The sequence below is a fragment of the Salvelinus alpinus genome, chromosome 16 (assembly GCF_045679555.1).
Source record: "Salvelinus alpinus chromosome 16, SLU_Salpinus.1, whole genome shotgun sequence".
Taxonomy (NCBI): Eukaryota; Metazoa; Chordata; class Actinopteri; order Salmoniformes; family Salmonidae; genus Salvelinus; species Salvelinus alpinus.
Window position 1 is genome coordinate 20,296,311 of NC_092101.1, and position 23,057 is coordinate 20,319,367.

The 23,057-nt window shown below is 45.4% G+C and overlaps 1 protein-coding gene across 1 annotated transcript in view; it reads right to left on the minus strand.

Moving 5' to 3' along the window:
• trabd2b (TraB domain containing 2B) overlaps positions 1-23,057 on the minus strand; it is a 93,824-nt gene that overhangs the window by 9,826 nt on the left and 60,941 nt on the right. The window contains exon 4 of the mRNA XM_071345294.1: positions 17,571-17,745. Coding sequence (XP_071201395.1) covers positions 17,571-17,745 — 175 coding nt within the window. The remainder of the gene's footprint in view (positions 1-17,570; positions 17,746-23,057) is intronic.

Genomic DNA, 23,057 nt, shown 5'->3' on the forward strand with positions numbered 1-23,057 from the left:
AGGAGGTAAGGATCGGGAGGAGGGGGAGACAGGGATTTGCTGGGCTGGGCCTGTGGTGGGGTTAAAACATTTAGTGAAAATTGCCCCCTCAGTTTGTTTTTGTTGCTGACAGCTGAGGTCTTAACTCCTTCTCTGCTAGGACAGGAGGGTGGGGGGGAGGGGGAGGGGGAGGGTTTCAGGGCAGCTGGCAGGCGTCTGGAGAAAGGCTCCTTTCTTACACACAGACACACAGACAGACACACAGACAGACACACACACACATGCTGACGGTAACTATGCTGTGCATGAATGTGATGGAAGCCATGGCATCCTCATAGACCCCCACTCAAAGGTCTCTTTATCGCGCTCATCTCATTCCTGCTCCAACTTTCATCATGTCATTTCCTCTCCTCCACCCTTCACCCCCTCATCCCCTCTTTATTGCAACAAGTCCCTCTGCTACATGTTAGATACATTTTTAGCTCTCAGATCAGCTGATACATAGTAATTAATGACAGACTTTAGACAAATTGTGTAAAAAATTGCAAGTGTAATCGACATTGTGTGTCTGCATGCATTTGTATGTCCGTGCAATACATGCAATGTGTGCCGGTGTGTGTGACAAAGAGAATGTGTGTGTTTGTATTAGCTAGAGGAGAGTTATGGAGATGGAGTGAGTGTACAAGTGTCAGTGCAATGTGGCATAGCAGCCATTAGTGCTGAATGAGCTGTGATATGTTGTTCCAGAGTCTAATGAAGCATGTAATCTACCAGCAGACTAATGAGCCCTATAGATCTAATTAGAGCTGCCTGGGATCAACACCAGCACACAGGCTAATGCTAAGCTAACACTTCAGGGCCGGAGAGGGACAGAGAGAGGGGCTGTGAGAGGCTACAGGACTGCCAGAGAGAGGAACTGAGAGAGGATACAGGCCTGACAGAGAGAGGGACTGAGAGAGGATACAGGCCTGATAGAGAGAGGGACTGAGAGAATACAGGCCTGACAGAGAGAGGGACTGAGAGAGGATACAGGCCTGACAGAGAGAGGGACTGAGAGAGGATACAGGCCTGACAGAGAGAGGGACTGAGAGAGGATACAGGCCTGACAGAGAGAGGAACTGAGAGAGGATACAGGCCTGACAGAGAGAGGGACTGAGAGAGGATACAGGCCTGACAGAGAGAGGGACTGAGAGAGGATACAGGCCTGACAGAGAGAGGGACTGAGAGAGGATACAGGCCTGACAGAGAGAGGGACTGAGAGAGGATACAGGCCTGACAGAGAGAGGAACTGAGGCTACAGGCCTGACAGAATGAGGGGCTGAGAGAGGCTACAGGCCTGCCAGAGAGAAGGATATAAGTTATGGGCCTGACAGAGAGAGGGGCTGAGAGAGGACACAGGCCTGCCAGAGAGAGGGACTGAGAGGCTACAGGCCTGACAGAGAGAGGGACTTAGAGAGGATACAGGCCTGACAGAGAGAGGGACTGAGAGAGGATACAGGCCTGACAGAGAGAGGGACTGAGAGAGGATACAGGCCTGACAGAAAGAGGGACTGAGAGAGGATACAGGCCTGACAGAAAGAGGGACTGGCACTATGGGCCCAACCCCTAACCTTACACCAGATGAGTTATTAGTAGTTATAATGATAACAGGGGATTGTGTCATACATACTGTATGTAGAATGCTATGGGTCAGGACTCAGGACTGAAAAATATGTAAGAATGTCAATACTACGTTTGTGACAGGTTGTCATGAATCTGCCTTGCGCTGTATAGAGACTGTAAGGAGAGGAGACAGAAAAGTGATGGGGCTCCACACTGGGTCTTCTGCTAATGGGGAGATGACTGATGAAAACATTATGTTTTAATATTGCACCTCTTCAGCTCTGACTTGTAGTGAATCTAATATCAGACGGACCTTATATGAGCACCTGTGTGTGTGTATCTGCCTGTCTACTGTGTGTGTGTATGTGTGTCTGTCTCTGTGTGTCTGTGTGTATGTGTGTGTGTCTGTGTGTATATGTGTGTGTGTCCGTGTGTGTGTACGTGTGAGTTAAAGATGTATGAGAGCCAAAAAAGGCTGTCTCCCCGCCACAGTCCCAGCTCAGCGACGGGAGACGGGGCCTGTGCATCGTCAGTCTCACGCAGGGGGAGGCAGAGAGGGACACGTCAGCCCAACAGGGTGGGCACTAAGACAGAGGCACCACTGTTAAATGATACACACCCACACCGATACAGTAACACACACCATGCCACACCTGTACAAATACAATACTAAACTATCCAAGGGAGACCACTAATCGTCTTTCCCTGGTGTCTTCTCTTCTCTCGCTCCATAAAACGTTCCTACTGGGAGGATGGAAGACAAGGAAAGACAGTGAGACAGAGCAGATGGAGTTATGGAGGAGAGAGAGATAGAGTCTGTGTGATAAAGGGGGATGGAGGCAGACAGGAAATCAGACAGAGACAGATGGAAGAACAGAGAGAGGGGAGAAGAAAGAGAGAGGGGAGAAGAAAGAGAGAGGGGGAGGCGTCGTGACAAAGCAGGCGACATCTAGAGTGCAAGAATACAACCATGGCTTTAACCCACCACTTCACATGCAACTGCAAAACACATCTGTCCAAAACTGAACAATAACCTATTACACACACGTACATAGACACACACACATGCACAGTGTACACACAAAGTCACAAACTTGTATAACAGACAAAAGCAACTTGTCTAAAATACAAATATTAGTATGTATTGTATTACTGTATACATTAATAAACAACTCTCTAGGCCATACAACTCACTCGCCTCCGCCCCCTCTCACACACACACACACACACACACACACACACACACACACACACACACACACACACACACACACACACACACACACACACACACACACACACACACACACACACACACACACACACACACACACACACTTTCTCTCCTTCACTGTGTGTATCAGGGAAGTGGTGGCTGGGCTATGGCTGCTGCAGGACATTCCAGGGGATGTTTTCAATAAGGGAATGAAGGCAGCATCAAGGAACTAGCAAATGGAAACCTGCTGAAACACTGCTCTCTGACTCCAACACACTGCCACACATGTTCCTCCTCCTACATGTACGTGCGTATTGCTGTGTTATATAGAGAAAGTGAGTGTGTGTGTGTGTGTGTGTGTGTGTGTGTGTGTGTGTGTGTGTGTGTGTGTGTGTGTGTGTGTGTGTGTGTGTGTGTGTGTGTGTGTGTGTGTGTGTGTGTGTGTGTGTGTGTGTGTGTGTGTGTGTTTAACTATATCTTTGTGGACCAGAAATCCCCACAAAAAAAGTAAACAAACAAAACATTTGACCAACTGCGGACATTTTGTTGGTCCCCACAAGATCAAATGCTATTTCTAGGGGGTTTAGGGTTAAGGTTAGAATTAGTGTTAGGGTTAGGGTTAGGAGCTAGGGTTAGGTTTAGGTTTAGGAGCTAGGGTTAGTTTTAGGTTTAGGGTTAGGAGCTAGGGTTAGGTTTATGGTTAGGAGCCAGGGTTAGGTTTAGGGTTAGGAGCTAGGGTTAGTTTTAGGGTTAGGAGCTAGGGTTAGGTTCAGGGTTAAGATATGGTTAGGTTTCTGGGTTAAGGTTAGGGTTAGGATTAAGGGTAGGGTTAGGGTAGGGGTTAGGTTGAGGGTTAGGGTTAGGGGTTAGGGGTTAGGGAAAATAGGATTTTGAATGGGACTGAATTGTGTGTGGTGGGGTGGGTGGGTGTGGGTGTGGGTTTGTTTGTGGTTGGGTGGCTGTGTGTTTGTTGGCAAATGAAAGAGAAAGTGCGTGTGAGTATGCTCTTAACCTCTTAACCAATTACTATCAGCTGGTGCTGTGTCATTCTGTACATGGAAAAGTGAACAACATTTTCTTGGCCAGATCACCAGTATACTATGCCATACTGAAACAGTCCTTAGAGTAGAAGGCTGATGTTACATAACACTACAGTAAGAGTAGAGAAACAGAAACATTACAGTAACAGTAACACTACAGTAACACTACAGTAACAGAAACAGTAACAGTAAAACTACAGTAACAGAAACAATAACAGTAACAGTAAAACTACAGTAACAGAAACAGTAACAGTACAGTAACAGCAACACTACAGTAACAGTAACAGTACAGTACCAGTAACAGTAACAGTAACACTACAGCAACACCACAGTAACAGTACAGTAACAGAAACAGTAACAGTACAGTAACAGTAACACTACAGTAACAGTACAGTAACAGTAACAGTAACAGTAACAGTAACAGTAACAGTAACACTACAGGAACAGTAACCCTACAGTAACAGAAACAGTAACACTACAGTAACAGAAACAGTAACAGTACAGTAACAGAAACAGTAACAGTACAGTAACAGTAACACTACAGTAACAGTACAGTAACAATAACAGTAACAGTAACAGTAACAGTAACAGTAACAGTAACACTACAGTAACAGTAACACTACAGTAACAGTAACTGTAACACTACAGTAACAGTAACAGTAAAAGTAACACTACAGTAACAGAAACAGTAACACTATAGTACCAGTAACAGTAACAGAAACAGTAACAGTACAGTAACAGTAACAGTAAAACTACAGTAACAGAAACAGCAACAGTACAGTAACAGTAACAGTAACAGTAACAGTAACACTACAGTAACAGTAACAGTAACAGTAACAGTAACACTACAGTAACAGTAACAGTAACACTACAGGAACAGTAACACTACAGTAACAGAAACAGTAACAGTAACAGTAACAGTAACACTACAGTAACAGTAACACCACAGTAACAGTAACTGTAACACTACAGTAACAGTAAAAGTAAAAGTAGCACTACAGTAACAGAAACAGTAACACTATAGTAACAGTAACAGAAAAACCACAATAACAGTAACACTACAGTAACAGTAACAGTAACACTACAGTAACAGTAACAGTAACAGTAACAGTACAGTAACAGTAAAAGTAACACTACAGTAACAGTAAAAGTAACAATACATTAACGGTAACAGTAAAAATACAGTAACAGTAACAATACGGTAATACTACGGTAACAGTAACAGTAACACTATAGTACCACCACGGTAACAGTACCAATACAGTAAAAGTAACAGTAACACTACAGTAACAGTACCAATACAGTAACAGTAACAGTACCAATACAGTAACAGTAACAGTACCAATACAGTAACATTACCAATACAGTAACAGTAACACTGCAGTAACAGTAAAAGTAACAGTAACAGTAACAGTAACACTACAGTAACAGTAACAGTAACGCTACAGTAACAGTAACAGTAACACTACAGTACCACTACAGTAACACTACAGTAACAGTACCAATACAGTAACAGTAACAGTAACAGTATCAATACAGAAACAGTACCAATACAGTAACAGTAACTGTATCAATACTGTAACAGTACCAATACAGTAACAGTACCAAAACAGTAACAGTACCACTACACTAACAGTACCAATACAGTAACAGTAACACCACAGTAACACTACAGTAACACTACAGTAACAGTAACAGTAACAGTAATAGTAACACTACAGAAACAGTAACAGTAACAGAAACACTACGGTAACAGTAACAATAACAGTACAGTAACACCACAGTAACAGTAACAGTAACAGAAACACTAAAGTAACAGTAACAGTAATACTACATTAACAGTAACAGTAACACTAGAGTAAACGTAACAGTAAAAGCAATAGTAACACTACATTAACAGTAACACTAACACTACAGTAACAGTAACACTACAGTAACAGTAACAGTAACAGTACCAGTACCAATACAGTAACAGTAACAGTAACAGTAACAGTAACAGTAACACTACAGTAACAATAACAGTACAGTAACACCACAGTAACAGTAACAGTAACACTACAGTAACAGTAGCAATAACAGTACAGTAATACTACGGTAACAGTAACAGAAACAGTACCAGTACCAATACAGTAACAGTAACACTAACACTACAGTAACAGTAACAGTACCAGTACCAATACAGTAACAGTAACAGTAACAGTAACAGTAACAGTACCAGTACCAATACAGTAACAGTAACAGTAACACTAACACTACAGTAACAGTAACAGTACCAGTACCAATACAGTAACAGTAACAGTAACACTAACACTACAGTAACAGTAACAGTACCAGTACCAATACAGTAACAGTAACAGTAACAGTAACAGTACCAATACAGTAACAGTAACACTACAGTAACACTACAGTAACAATAACAGTACAGTAACACCACAGTAACAGTAACAGTAACACTACAGTAACAGTAGCAATAACAGTACAGTAATACTACGGTAACAGTAACAGAAACACTACAGTAACACTACAGTAACAATAACAGTAACAGCAACACTAAAGTAACAGTAACACTACAGTAACACTAGAGTAAACAAAACAGTAAAACTACCACAACTGTAACAGTAAATGTAACAGTAAAAGCAACAGTAACACTACAGTAACAGTAACAGTAACATTAACACTACAGTAACAGTAACACTACAGTAACAGTACCAATAACAATACAGTAATGTTGACAGTAACAAAACAGAAACAGTAACAGTAACAGTAACATAACATTGACAGTAACAGTGGCACTACAGTAATACTACAGTAACAGTAACAGTACAGTAAACATTGCAGTACCAGTAACAGAAACAGTAACACTACAGTAATACTACAGTAACAGTAACAGTAATACCACAGTAACAGTAACACAACAGTACTATTACAGTAACAGTAACACTACAGTAGCAGTAACACTACAGTAACAGAAACAGTAACACTATAGTAGCAGTAACAATAACAGTAACAGTAACACTACAGTAACAGTACAGTAACAGTAATACTACAGTAACAGTAACAATACATTGACAGTATAAGACTACAGTAACAGTAACAATGCGGTAATACTACAGTAACAGTAACAGTAACAATGCGGTAATACTACAGTGACAGTAACGGTAACACTACAGTGCCACTACAGTAACAGTACCAGCGCAGTAACAGTAACAGTAACACCACAGTAACAGTAACACTACAGTAACAGTAACAGTAGCAGTAACACCACACTAACACTAACACTAACACTACAGTAACAGTAACAGTAACAGTAACAGTAACAGTAACAGTAACACTAACACTAACACTAACACTACAGTAACAGTAACAGTAACAGTACCAATACAGTAACAGTAACACTACAGTAACACCACAGTAACAGTACAGTAACAGTAACACTACAGAAACAGTAACAGTAACAGAAAAACTACAGTAACAGTAACAATAACAGTACAGTAGCACCACAGTAACAGTAACAGTAACAGAAACACTACAGTAATACTACGGTAACAGTAACAGTAACACTACAGTAACAGTACCAATAACAATACAGTAACAGTAACAGTAACACTACAGAAACAGTAACAGTAACAGAAACACTACAGTAACAGTACCAATAACAATACAGTAACAGTAACAGTAACACTACAGTAACAGTAACATTACAGTAACGGTAACAGTGCAGTAAACATTATAGTACCAGTAACAACAACAGTAACACTACAGTAACAGTAACAGTAACACTACAGTAACAGTAACAGTAACACCACAGTACTACCATGGTAACAGTAACAGTAACACTACAGTAACAGTAGCATCAGCAGTTAACACCGCGGTAATACTACGGTAACAGTAACAGTAGTACTACAGTAACAGTAACACCACGGTTATACTACAGTAACCGTACCAGTAATACTATGGTAACAGTAACACTGCAGAAACAGTAATACTACAGTGACAGTAGCAGTAACACTACAGCACAGTAATACTACAGTAGCAGTAACAGTACAGTAACAGTAACACTGCAGAAACAGTAACAGTAACACTAGAGCAATACTACAGTGCCCGTATCAGTAACAGCACCTTCACAGTAACAATATAGTAACAGTAACAGTAACACTACAGTAACAGGACATTACCAGTAACAGTAACAGTACAGTAACAGTAACACTACATTAACAGTAACAGTAACACTACAGTAATACTACAGTGACAGTACAGTAACAGTAACAATAGCAGTACAGTAACAGTACAGTGCCAGCACAGTAACAGTAAAAGTAGCAGTAACATTACAGTTACAGTAACAGTACAGAAACGGAACAGTACTGGTGCAGTAACAGTAAAAGTAACAGTAACACTACAGTAACAGTAACAGTAACAGTAATACTACAGCAGCAGTAACAGTAACACTACAGTAACAGTAACACTACAGTAACACTACATTAACAGTCACACTACGGTAATACCACAGTTACAGTGACAGTAACAGTGGCATTGTTTAAAGTGGCTAGTGATACATTACATCAAGATGGCAAGATGCAGTAGATGGTATAGAGTACAGTATATACATATGAGATGAGTAATGTAGGGTATGAAAACATTATATGAAGTGGCATTGTTTAAAGTGGCTAGTGATACATCACGATGGCAAGATGCAGTAGATGGTATAGCGTACAGTATATACATATGAGATGAGTAATGTAGGGTATGTAAACATTATATAAAGTGGTTAGTGATAAATAGATTACATACATTTTTCCATTATTAAAGTGGCTGGAGTTGAGTCAGTATGTTGGCAGCAGCCACTCAATGTTAGTGATGGTTTAACAGTGATGATTTAACAGTCTGATGGCCTTGAGATAGAAGCTGTTTTTCAGTCTCTCGGCCCCCGCTTTGATGCACCTGTACTGACCTCGCCTTCTGGATGATAGCGGGGTGAACAGGCAGTGGCTCGGGTGGTTGTTGTCCTTGATGATCTTTTTGGCCTTCCTGTGACATCGGGTGGTGTAGGTGTCCTGAAGGGCAGGTAGTTTGCACCCGGTGATGCGTTGTGCAGACCTCACTACCCTCTGGAGAGCCCTCCGGTTATGGGTGGAGCAGCTGCCGTACCAGGCGGTGATACAGCCCTGTCACGACTTCTACCGAAGGTAGCTCCTCTCCCTGTTCGGGCGGCGCTCGGCGTCGCCGGTCTACCGTCGCCGGTTTGTTTTTTCCTCCATGCGTTTGTACGGGTTCTCTGTTGTTGAGGGCGTTGTACCTTTTCGATTGTCCCATTCCTGTGTTGGTGGACTTTCTTATTAAAACACGCTTCTCAGACATCCCTGCTCTCCTGCGCCTGACTCCTACACCTACCACCTAGACGCACATTATCACAAGCCTGACAGTATACTCTCGATTGTGCATCTGTAAAGGTTTGTGAGTGTTTTTGGTGACAAGCCGAATTTCTTCAGCCTCCTGAGGTTGAAGAGGCGCTGCTGCGCCTTCTTCACCACGCTGTCTGTGTGGGTGGACCATTTCAGTTTGTCCGTGATGTGTATGCCGAGGAACTTAAAACTCTCCACCCTCTCCACTACTGTCCCGTCAATGTAGATAGGGGGCTACTCCCTCTGCTGTTTCCTAGAGTCCACGATCATCTCCTTTGTTTTGTTGACATTGAGTGTGAGGTTATTTTCCTGACATCTCACTCCGAGGGCCCTCACCTCCTCGCTGGAGGCCGTCTCGTCGTTGTTGGTAATCAAGTAACACTACAGTAACAGTAACAGTAACAGTGCCCGTACAAGTGACAGTGACAGTGACCGTACAGTAACCGTACAGTAACAGTAAAAATACAGTAACAATAACAGTAACACTACAGTAACAGTACAGTAACAGTAACACCACAGTAACAGTAAAACAACAGCAAAAGTGACAGTAACCATACAGTAACAGTAAAAATACAGTAAAAGTAACAGTAAAAATACAGTAACAGTAACAGTAACACCACAGTAACACTACAGTAACAGTAACAGTAACACCACAGTAACAGTAACATTAACTCAGCAGTAACACCACAGTAACAGTAACAGTAACACTACAGTAACAGTACAGTAACAGTAACACCACAGTAACAGTAACAGTAACACTACAGTAACAGTACAGTAACAGTAACACCACAGTAACAGTAAAACAACAGCAAAAGTGACAGTAACCATACAGTAACAGTAAAAATACAGTAAAAGTAACAGTAAAAATACAGTAACAGTAACAGTAACACGACAGTAACACTACAGTAACAGTAACAGTAACACCACAGTAACAGTAACAGTAACACTACAGTAACACCACCGTAACAGTAACAGTAACACCACAGTAACACTGCAGTAACACTACAGTAGCTCTACAGTAACAGTAACAGTAACAGTAACAGTAACAGTAACAGTAACACGACAGCAACACCACAGTAACAGTAGCAATAACACTACAGTAACAGTAACAGTAACACTGCAGTAACACAACAGTAACACAACAGTAACACGACAGTAACATTAACAAGTAACGGTAACAGTAACACTACAGTAACACTGCAGTAACACTACAGTAACAGTAACACTACAGTAACAGTACCACTACGGTAACAGTAACAGTAACAGTAACACTAGAGTAACAGTAACAGTGACAGTAACAGCAACAGCAAAAGCAACAGTAACAGTAAAATTAAAAGTCACACTACAGTAACAGTAACAGTAACACTACAGTAACACTACAGTAACAGTAACAGTAACAGTAACAGTAACAGTAACACTACAGTAACACTACAGTAACAGTAACACCACAGTACCCGTAACAGTAGCACTACAGCAACAGTAACAGTATCAGTAACACTACAGTAACACCACAGTAACACCACAGTAACAGTAACAGTAACAGTAACACTACAGTAACACTACAGTAACAGTAACAGTAACACCACAGTAACAGTAACAGAAACAGTAACACCACAGTAACATTACCAGTAACCGTAACACTACAGTACCACTACAGTACCCGTAACAGTAACACCACAGTAACAGTAACAGTAGCACCACAGTAACACTACAGTAACACTGCAGTAACAGTAACAGTATCAGTAACACTGCAGTAACAGTAACAGTAGCACTGCAGTAACACCCCAGTAACACTACAGTAACAGTGACAGTAACAGACACAGTACAGTAACACTACAGTAACAGTAATGGTAACAGTGACACCCCGGTAACAGTAACCCTACAGTGACCGTAACAGTAACACTACAGTAACACCACAGTAACAGTATCAGTAACAGTAACGGTACATAGCAGTAACATTAACACCCTGGATCATACAGTACAGAACAAAGCACTGGATATATAGAGAGAGGGGGAGGTTCAGACTGTAGGAAAAGACAGTCTGTCCTAACATACTGTTGATGTACCATAGCCTCAGTGATTCTTTCCTTTGACTAATAGTGTGATTATTTGGTACCTAGCAGAGCAGCATATACAGTGAATTGCATAAAGTGGAGCAGCAATGCTCACTTCACTATAACACCACTCTCATGCCAGAAACGTTCCCCCCAACAGGGGGCACCAGAGAAAGTCAGAGAGTATTTATTTTCTGCTTGTTATGTTATGACTCCATGATCCCCACTCTTTTCATAAATAAGCTGTGTATGAAAATGAATAATGCCCTTGAGACGCTATATGTCATTACCCAGTGTCAGACACACACCGTGTACCATGGGGCTGCTAGAGCGTTGGGACTGTGGGGAGATTTTGGCATGGGGGAGAGGGTGTTGGGGGCGGATGCTGTGGCAAGATGAATGGCCTGCCCAAACCACATTATACACACATTGTATAGTTTAATTACCCCCGGAAAAAGCATGGAACAACACAGGTAACTCTAGAAGGCCTTAACCTGAGCGTCCACCCTTTTCCTCCTGTTCTTGTTTTCTTTCTGTAGTTTGGACATGGTTCCTGAAGAACGGCATCCAAGGTAAATGCAGCGGGGGCCGTTAATAGTTATCGGCCATATGGAAGGAAGGAGCTCTTATAAACACTAGTTCTCCTCCAGCTCTTCTCTACTCTGAGGAGTCTGCAGCTGGGAAGATGGAGAGGGTGCCAGAGAAGACCCTGGATGGATGGGCCAAGACAGACAGACAGCGACAGAGAAAGACAAACAGACAGAGATGAAACAGAGACAGACAGATGGTGGTAGAGAGAGAGAGTCCCGGTCTGTGTTCCCATAGGCCTCCCCAGTACTATGCTCTATGAATGCATCTATAATGTGCTACGCATGTTTATCAGGCATTAGAACACTTCATAAGTAAAGTGGTAGCAGAAGTTGATGTCAGAAGGTGACTGTGGGATGTTTTGATATCAGCTTCTCTGAGGGCTGCTTCAGGCAGAAACCTAAAGGAAACGTAGGTCTCCACGGCCTGGTGCTTGCGTGTATGTACTCTCCGGGTTATCGTCCGGTTACTGCCGCGCTGCAGCCGTTTCCCATCAGCTCACACTACCTGTCAGCCCTCACTCACACACACGCGCGCGCACGCACGCACACACACACACACACACACACACACACACACACACACACACACACACACACACACACACACACACACACACACACACACACACACACACACACACACACACACACACACACACACACACACACACACACATACCGGCCTTTCAGCTGAAGGAACGCAGACGAACAAACAGACACCCATAGGTGACCTGGCACTCTCCTGTTCATCTCTCAGGCACCCAGTAGAGGTCATCACAGGCCATTCACCATACACCAAACCGTCTACACCAACCCTATACCTCCCAGTCCACCCTACACCAGTCCTACATCAGAGTCTATACCTCCCAGTCCACCCTACACCAGTCCTACATCAGAGTCTATACCTCCCAGTCCACCCTACACCAGCAATACATCAGAGTCTATACCTCCTAGTCCACCCTACACCAGCCCTACATCAGTTTACACCCCCTTGTCCACCCCACACCAGCCCTACATCAGAGTCTATACCTCCTTGTCCACCCCACACCAGCCCTACATCAGAGTCTATACCTCCTTGTCCACCCTACACCAGCCCTACATCAGAGTCTATACCTCCTTGTCCACCCCACACCAGCCCTACATCAGAGTCTATACCTCATTGTCCACCCTACACCAGCCCTATATCAGAGTCCATACCTCATTGTCCACCCCAAACCAGCCCTACATCAGAGTCTATACCTCCTTGTCCACCCCACACCAGCCCTACATCAGAGTCTATACCTCATTGTCCACCCTACACCAGCCCTATATCAGAGTCTATACCTCCTTGTCCACCCCACACCGCCCTACATCAGAGTCTATACCTCCTTGTCCACCCCACACCAGCCCTACATCAGAGTCTATGCCTCCTTGTCCACCCCACACCGCCCTACATCAGAGTCTATACCTCCTTGTCCACCCTACACCAGCCCTACATCAGAGTCTATACCTCATTGTCCACCCTACACCAGCCCTATATCAGAGTCCATACCTCATTGTCCACCCTACACCAGCCCTATATCAGAGTCTATACCTCCTTGTCCACCCCACACCAGCCCTACATCAGAGTCTATACCTCTCAGTCCACCCCATACCAGCCCTACATCAGAGTCTATACTTCCCAGTCCACCCCATACCAGCCCTACATCAGAGTCTATACCTCCCAGTCCACCCCATACCAGCCCTACATCAGAGTCTATACCTCCTTGTCCACCCCACACCAGCCCTACATCAGAGTCTATACCTCTCAGTCCACCCCACACCGCCCTACATCAGAGTCTATACTTCCCAGTCCACCCCATACCAGCCCTAAATCAGAGTCTATACCTCCCAGTCCACCCCATACCAGCCCTTCATCAGGGTCGTGTAGAGTATTCCCAAAATGGGAAAATGAAAATGAGTGTTCTTATCGGACATATTGAAGCAGTAAATGTTCTATATGGTCCCGTGCCTAAAAACCCAAACGCACCCCTACTCCCCCACTAATCCCCCTACTCCCCTCTAAACCCCCTACTTGCCCACTAAACCCCCTACTCCCCCCTTTAAACGCCCTACGCCCCCACTAAACCCCCTACTCCCCCACTGAACCCCTTACTTCCCCACTAAACCCCCTACTTCCCCACTAATCCCCCTACTCCCCCTCTAAACCCCTACACCCCCTCTAAACCTCCTACTCCTCCACTAAACCCCCTACTCCACCACTAAACCCCCTACTCCTTCACTAAACCCCCTACTCCCCCACTTAACCCCCTACTCCCACACTGAACCCCCTACTCCCCCACTAAACCCCCTACTCCCCCTCCAACCCCCCTACTCCCCCACCAAACCCCCTACTCCCCCTCTAAACCCCCTACTCCCCCACTAAACTCCCTACTCCCCCTCTAAACCCCCTACTCCCCCACTAAACTCCCTACTCCCCCACTAAACTCCCTACTCCCCCTCTAAACCCCCTACTCCCCCACTAAACTCCCTACTCCCCCTCTAAACCCCCTACTCCCCCAACAAATCCCTACTCCCCCACTAAACTCCCTACTCCTCCGCTAAACCCCCTACTCCCCCACCAAATCCCCTACACCCCCTCTAAACTCCCTACTCCCCCTCTAAACCCCCTACTCCCCCTCCAACCCCCCTACTCCCCCACCAAACCCCCTACTCCCCCTCTAAACCCCCTACTCCCCCACTAAACTCCCTACTCCCCCTCTAAACCCCCTACTCCCCCACTAAACTCCCTACTCCCCTTCTAAACTCCCTACTCCCCCACCAAAGCCCCTACTCCCCTCTAAACCCCCTACCCCCCACTAAACTCCCTACTCCCCCTCTAAACCCCCTACTCCCCCTACTCCCCCACTAAACTCCCTACTCCCCCTCTAAACCCCCTACTCCCCCACCAAATCCCCTACTCCCCCTCTAAACTCCCTACTCCTCCTCTAAACCCCCTACTCCCCCACCAAATCCCCTACACCCCCTCTAAACTCCCTACTCCCCCTCTAAACCCCCTATTCCCCCACCAAACCCCTACTCCCCCTCTAAACCCCCTACTCCCCCTCTAAAGTCCCTACTCCCCCTCTAAACCCCCTACTCCCCCCCTACTCCCCCTCTAAACTCCCTACTCCCCCTCCAACCCCCCTACTCCCCCACCAAACCCCCTACTCCCCCTCTAAACCCCCTACTCCCCCACTAAACTCCCTACTCCCCCTCTAAACCCCCTACTCCCCCACTAAACTCCCTACTCCCCTTCTAAACTCCCTACTCCCTACTCCCCCACCAAACCCCCTACTCCCCTCTAAACCCCCTACTCCCCCACTAAACTCCCTACTCCCCCTCTAAACCCCCTACTCCCCCACTAAACTCCCTACTCCCCCTCTAAACCCCTACTCCCCCACCAAATCCCCTACTCCCCCTCTAAACTCCCTACTCCTCCTCTAAACCCCCTACTCCCCCACCAAATCCCCTACACCCCCTCTAAACTCCCTACTCCCCCTCTAAACCCCCTACTCCCCCACCAAACCCCTACTCCCCCTCTAAACCCCCTACTCCCCCTCTAAAGTCCCTACTCCCCCTCTAAACCCCCTACTCCCCCCCCTACTCCCCCTCTAAACTCCCTACTCCCCCTCCAACCCCTACTCTCCCACTAAACCCCCTACTCCCCTCTAAACCCCCTACTCCCCCTCTAAACCCCCTAGTCCCCCTCTAAACCCCCTACTCCCCCACTAAACCCCCTACTCCCCCTCTAAACCCCCTACTCCCCCTCTAAACCCCCTACTCCCCCACTAAACCCCCTACACCCCCTCTAAACCCCCTACTCCCCCACTAAACCCCCTACTCCACCACTAAACCCCCTACTCCTCCAGTCTGCTCTCTCTCTCATTCCTTAGCTCTGGCTGGGAGGACTGGTTTTGGTTCACTTGTTATCTGTGGTTCACATGGGTTTCTGTGTTCCCAATGAAAACACATTTTAATAAAGGAAGGATGTATCTTCAGATTCATCAAGCCTTATTTCCTCCACCGGTTCACTGGAATGCTGGCCATGGATTAATTAGATGAACATTAACTAGTTACTCCTAATACACATTCAGTGTATGACCATGCACACACAAAAACACACACGCACGCGCACGCACACACGCACACACACACACGCGCACACACACACACACACACACACACGCACGCACGCACGCACGCACGCACGCACGCACGCACGCACGCACGCACGCACGCACGCCGCACGCACGCACGCACGCACACACACACACTCCCCTCTCCTACAGGACACAGTGCACCATTCAGGAAACATTAGCAGCATCAGCGTGGAATGCTAATTGAAACAAACAGTTCATGGTTCCTTCATTTCTGGATTTGGGAGGAACTGCTGGTAATTGGCACTATAGCTGTGTGTGTGTGTGCATGCGCGTAACTTTGTGTGGGTGTGTGTGCGTGTGTGAGTGTATTTTACATATGTTTCTACATGCCAGAGATCTGGGAACCATTGAAGACTATTATTGTCCTGCTCTTTCTCCAGTTTTGCTTTCAAACATGTGAATTAGATAAAATTGCTCACCAATTGTTCACCATAAACACACATTAACATTGGTGTCGCGCACACACACGCACGCACGCACGCACGCACGCACGCACGCACGCACGCACGCACACACACACACTCCCCTCTCCTACAGGACACAGTGCACCATTCAGGAAACATTAGCAGCATCAGCATGGAATGCTAATTGAAACAAACAGTTCATGGTTCCTTCATTTCTGGATTTGGGAGGAACTGCTGGTAATTGGCACTATAGCTGTGTGTGTGTGTGCATGCGCGTAACTTTGTGTGGGTGTGTGTGCGTGTGTGAGTGTATTTTACATATGTTTCTACATGCCAGAGATCTGGGAACCATTGAAGACTATTATTGTCCTGCTCTTTCTCCAGTTTTGCTTTCAAACATGTGAATTAGATAAAATTGCTCACCAATTGTTCACCATAAACACACATTAACATTGGTGTCGCGCACACACACGCACGCACGCACGCACGCACGCACGCTCGCACGCACGCACGCACGCACGCACGCACGCACGCACGCACGCACGCACGCACGCACACACACACACACACACACACACACACACACACACACACACACACACACACACACACACACACACACTCGGAACTGTAACCGTGAGCATTCCTTGCCTCCACTGAGATGTGGGGTGTGTAGCACTGTAAGTTCCTCTCCTCAGCTCTACGCTCCATTAGTCTTTACTGGTGGCTGGAGACAGCTGAGGGAGGGCTGAGGTGCAGGGGAGCACTGTGAACATGGCCTCCTGACTTCATCTGTCTCCTCTGCTCTGGCTGACAAAACCCACCTCTGACTGGGCCATAAGGAAAGGTCATCTACCATTTACTACTGTCCCCCCATCCAACCTGCCGCCACTTCCAGCTCCCTCTGTCCCAACACTAAGCTTCAGTGCTGGTGAAAAACAGACACACAGAGTTTCTGTAAGCACCAGAGATGGGGTCCCATTGAAGTGCCCATAGGCACAGATCTAGGTTCAGATTACCATCTCAAAATCCTCCCCTTAATCTGTAGAGGTGACCATAGATCAGGGTTTCCTGGACTCATGACCTCCCAAACCTCCCCACTCACCTGCACCAAAAGCAAAGAAGAAGGTCTGGGAGGGGTTTCGCTGGATGAGGGCGGAGATGCGGCGTGCCATTCGCTCGTTGCGTTTGTAGATGAGCTCCTGACGGAAGTAGCTGTCAATCTGCAGCGCCGTGGTCCTCTCATGGGCCGGTAGGGAACTGTTGATGAAGTGAGGGAGCTGAGAGAGAGCGATAGAGAGAGAGAAAGAAAGAAAGAAAGAAAGAAAGAAAGAAAGAAAGAAAGAAAGAAAGAAAGAAAGAAAGAAAGAAAGAAAGAAAGAGAGAGAGAGAGTAAGAGAGGGGGAAGGGTGAAGAGAGAGCAGGAGAGGGAGGGGAAGGGGATAGAAAAGGAAAGCGAGAGGGACAGAGTGAGAGAACAAGGAAAGAGAGAAGGACAGAGTGAGAGAAGGAGGGTGTTAGTGACGTCCTGGCACACGTGTGCCTCGTGTGAGTGTGCAACCTGGCAGGAGAAAGTGTTCCTGACATTTCTGCCAGCATGTGTAGCATGACAGCCTGATGGAAAATGACTACCTGCTACAGAGAGAGAGAGAGAGAGAGAGAGAGAGAGAGAGAGAGAGAGAGAGAGAGAGAGAGAGAGAGAGAGAGAGAGAGAGAGAGAGAGAGAGAGAGAGAGGACTGACTCTACTGATGTGTGTATATGTGTGTTTGCATGCCTACGTGTGTGTGTGTGTGTGTGTGTGTGTGTGTGTGTGTGTGTGTGTGTGTGTGTGTGTGTGTGTGTGTGTGTGTGTGTGTGTGTGTGTGTGTGTGTGTGTGTGTGTGTGTGTGTGTGTGTGTGTGTGTGTGTGTGTGTGTGTGTGTGTGTGTAATTGCGGTTTGATTGATTTACAGCAGACAGCGTCCTGGCTGTAGTCAGCTCTTGGCCGGCTCAGAGGGCTAGGCAGGCCGTTAATCTGCAGGGATTATTAGAGGTCCTGGGGGAATGGGAGTGGAGTGGGAGGGAGTCTGGCGTTTAGAGGGGGGCCTCAAGGGCCACCTTTACAGGGGTAGGCTGAGGATCCTGCTCTATTATACAGCTGCACACACACATACACACCAGGGCCAGGCTGCAGACTGCACCTGAGCCCCACTGTACTGCTCTCAGGGAGTATCCTGTTCAGTTTCTTACAGCTCTGGGGTCAAAGTGTTTGTTCGGAACAAGTTCCTCTCCACTTCCTGACCAGGGCTACTCTCCCCAGTGGAGATGGAGGGAGCGAGGGGAGAGGGGAAAAGAAGAGAGAGATGGAGAGAGACAGGAAGGGGTTATCAGGAAAAGAGGTCAGAGGGTACAGGGGTGTGTGAGGGAATGTGTGTGTGTGTGTGTGTGTATGTGTGTGTGTGTGTGTGTGTGTGTGTGTGTGTGTGTGTGTGTGTGTGTGTGTGTGTGTGTGTGTGTGTGTGTGTGTGTGTGTGTGTGTGTGTGTGTGTGTGTGTGTGTGTGTGTGTGTGTGTGTGTGTGTGTGTGTGTGTGTGTGTGTGTGTGTGTTGTCTCTTGGGGCTTTGAAGACTGATTGCCTGGAGGGCCCTGAACTGTACTGTATGATGTGGACACCTGTAGCTGCTGATCAAAGCCTGTGTCTGATTGCAACTAGCTCTCACAGTCTCAAGTCAGAATTAGACATTCATCCATGTTTGTCAAATTTCGAAGTTGTTGCAAACGTCACATCTCAAACTGTTTAAGGTTAAGTTTAACTCTGTATTTTTAAGTTTAGGGTTAAGTTTAGGCATTAACTCAGAAAAGTTAAGGTTATGCATTAACTCTGAATAGTTAAGGCAAGGGTTAAGGTTTGGGATAGGCTTAAAATGCTGGATTCAAAATTGCAACCTTTGGAACATTCAGAGGCAGATGCTTACGCCCCTCTGCATCCCTGTCAACAACACCTAGCAAAACCCAAACCTACTTGAAGGTAACAGCGCTCACTGCTGCCCCTAGTGGCCAGTTTTCTACATCATCTCCCGACGTCCTCAAACATTTTAAGGCTCCCAAGTGGTGCAGCGGTCTAAGGCACTGCATCTCAGTGATAGAGGCGTCACTATAGACCCTGGTTTGATACCGGGCTGTATCACAACCAGCTGTGATCGGGAGTTCCATAGGGCGGCGCACAATTGGCCCAGTGTTGTTCGGGTTAGGGGAGGGGTAAGCCTTCGTTGTAAAATAAGATGGATGTTGAATACTGACTTGTATCATGGGTGACCTGGCTGCTGATTAAGCTGCAGCACTAAATGTGATGAAAAGGACTGGACAGCTGCATGAAAAACACCTAATTACATAGGTATGTGTGAGTGATGAGCTGCGCTGTTAGCATCAATAGTCTCTAGCCATTAAAAACTGATGGTCCACAGATCTAATTGAATCTGAACAACCCTTTAACTATAATAGAATATGGAAAAATATGACCTTGGCATCCCATAATCTGAACCATCAATTTATACATTTTAGGTTTGTTCACAGACTGTATTTAACACCAAGGAAACATTTTACGATGAAATTGGCCTCAACTCCTAAGTTTTCACTGTGTCCCCTAAATCAGGTAGGCACATTCCTTTATATGACGTGGGAGGAGTACCCTGAATTTAAATGCTTCTGGGGCAAAGTTACAACATTCATTTCGAAGTGGTTGAATATAAATATTCAATGCTTCGCATCTATTATGTTACTGAAAGATGATAGCTCCTTGAATCTCTCAATCAATCAATCGCTCTCCGTAGCCGATGTGAGTAAGACCTTTAACAGGTCAACATTCACAGACAGATTACCAGGACGTGTACTCCGAGCATGCGCTGACCAACTGGTAAGTGTCTTCACTGACTTTATCAACCTGTCCCTGACCGAGTCTGTAATACCAACATGTTTCAAGGAAACCACCTTAGGCCCTGTGCCCAAGAACACCAAGGTAACCTGTCTAAATGACTACTGACCCGTAACACTCACATCTGTAGCCATGAAGTGCTTTGAAAGGCTGGTCATGGCTCACATCAACACCATTATCCCAGAAACCCTAGACCCACTCTTATTCGCATACCGCCCCAACAGATCCACAGATGACGCAATGTCTATTGCACTCCACACTGCCCTTTCCCACCTGGACATAAATAACACCTACGTGCCTCCCCGGTGGCGCAGTGGTCTAGAGCACTGCATCGCAGTGCTAGCTGCGCCACCAGAGTCTCTGGGTTCGCGCCCAGGCACTGTCGCAGCCGGCCGCGACCGGGAGGTCTGTGGGGCGACGCACAATTGGGCTAGCGTCGTCCGGGTTAGGGAGGGTTTGGCCGGTAGGGATATCCTTGTCTCATCGTGCTCCAGCGACTCCTGTGGCGGGCCGGGCGCAGTGCTCGCTAACCAAGGGGGCCAGGTGCACGGTGTTTCCTCTGACACATTGGTGCGGCTGGCTTCCGGGTTGGAGGCGCGCTGTGTTAAGAAGCAGTGCGGCTTGGTTGGGTTGTGCTTCGAGTTTATACAGCTCGTTACCTGTATAAAAGACACCTGGGAGGCAGAAATCTTTCTGATTGAGAGGGGGTCAAATACTTATTTCCCTCATTAAAATGCAAATCAATTTATAACATTTTTGACATGGGTTTTCTGAATTTTTATTTTGTTGTTCTGTCTCTCACTGTTCAAATAAACCTACCATTAAAATTATAGACGGATCATTTCTTTGTCAGTGGGCAAACAAAATCAGCAGGGGATCAAATACTTTTTTCCCTCACTGTACATATTACCTCAATTACCTTGACTACCCGCACATTGACTCTGACCAGTACCCCCTTGCTACTGTTATTTTATGTTGCTCTTTAATTCTTTGTTATTTTTCTTTTTTCTTATTTTTTTCATTTTTATTTGTATTTATTTATTGTTTACTTCAGTTTATTTAGTAAATACTTTCTTAAAACGTATTTTTTCTTAAAACTACATTGTTGGTTAAGGGCTTGTAAGTAAGCATTTCACTGTAAGGTTTACACCTGTTGTATTCAGCGCATGTGACGAATACAATTTGATTTGATTTAGATTTTTGATTAGATTTTTTGGCAGGCAGCACTGATGCAAAAAAATATGTTAACTCTTAGATAGCAATCACCTCACTCTCTCCCAATTCTCCAGTGGATACAGTTACTATTTAACTTTTTAGGGATAGGGGGCAGTATTCAGGAAATTTGGATGAATGACGTGCCCAAAGTAAACTGCCTGTTACTCAGGCCCAGAAGCTAGGATATGCATATAATTAGATAGATTAGAAAACACTCTGAAGTGTAATGGCTGTGAGTATAACAGAACTGATATGCCAGGCAAAAACCCGAGGACAATCCATCCGGATTCTTTTTTTTGTTGAGGTCACAGCTCATTTAAATGCTTGTTTATAGGAGATTCAAAGGAATACCTCCCAGATTGCCGTTCCTATGGCTTCCACTAGATGTCAACAGTCTTTAGAAAGGGTTTCAGGCTTGTTTTTAAAAAAATGACTTTTTCAAGGTGGCTCTCATTTTGACTGTAGTCTTGCACCTCGTTATTTATCTCCGGTATTGAACATACTACATTCCGTCTTAAATTTTATCGTTTATTTACACATTAGGGTACCTGAGGATTGATTAGAAACGTTGTTTGACTTGTTTGGACGAAGTTTATTGGTAACTTTTGGGATTCCTTTGTATGCACGTTGCACGAGTGGAATGGGTGGATTACTGAATCAAACGTGCCAACTAAACTGACTTTTTAGGGATACAAAGAAGGACTTTATCGAACAAAACAACCATTTTTTGTGTAGCTGGGACCCTTGGGATTGCAAACAGAGGAAGATCTTCAAAGGTAAGTGATTTATGTTATCGCTATTTCTGACTTTTGTGACACCTCTGCTGGTTTGGAAAATGTTTAATGCTTTTGTGTGTGGGGCGCTGTCCTCAGATAATCGCATGGTATGCTTTCGACCTAAAGCCTTTTTGAAATATGACAATGCGGCTGGATTAACAAGAAGTTATGCTTTTAAACGATGTAAGACACTTATATGTTCATGAATGTTTAATATTACGATTTTTGTATTTTGAATTTCGCGCTCTGCAATTTCACCGGATGTTGTCGAGGTGGGACGCTAGTGCCCTGACAGTGTTGCCAACTCCTCAGTAAGGAAAGTAGCTATTGGCTGTCCTAAAAGTCGCTAGAAGTCGCTAAATGACGTCATCACCTAATTTGCATAATTGGCCATGTGCATGTAATTGTGACGGACGCTGTAGGAGAGAGGAATAACATCGTAGGAGAGACAAAAAGTGAGTAAAAAACACCCTAAATATGTTTAGAACTACAAATGAGCAAGCTGCAGAGAGTGGCACACACAGCGAATAAGAACCAGATATTTGAGGCCATACTCCTCCTTCAGCACTTTATGGACCCCATTGTTAATCCCCGTCATAACAGAGGCATTGTCAGTCCCTATCCCCAGGAGTTTCTCTTTTTTAAGACAACGCTTCTCGACGAAAGCCACAAAGGTTAGGGGAATGGGAT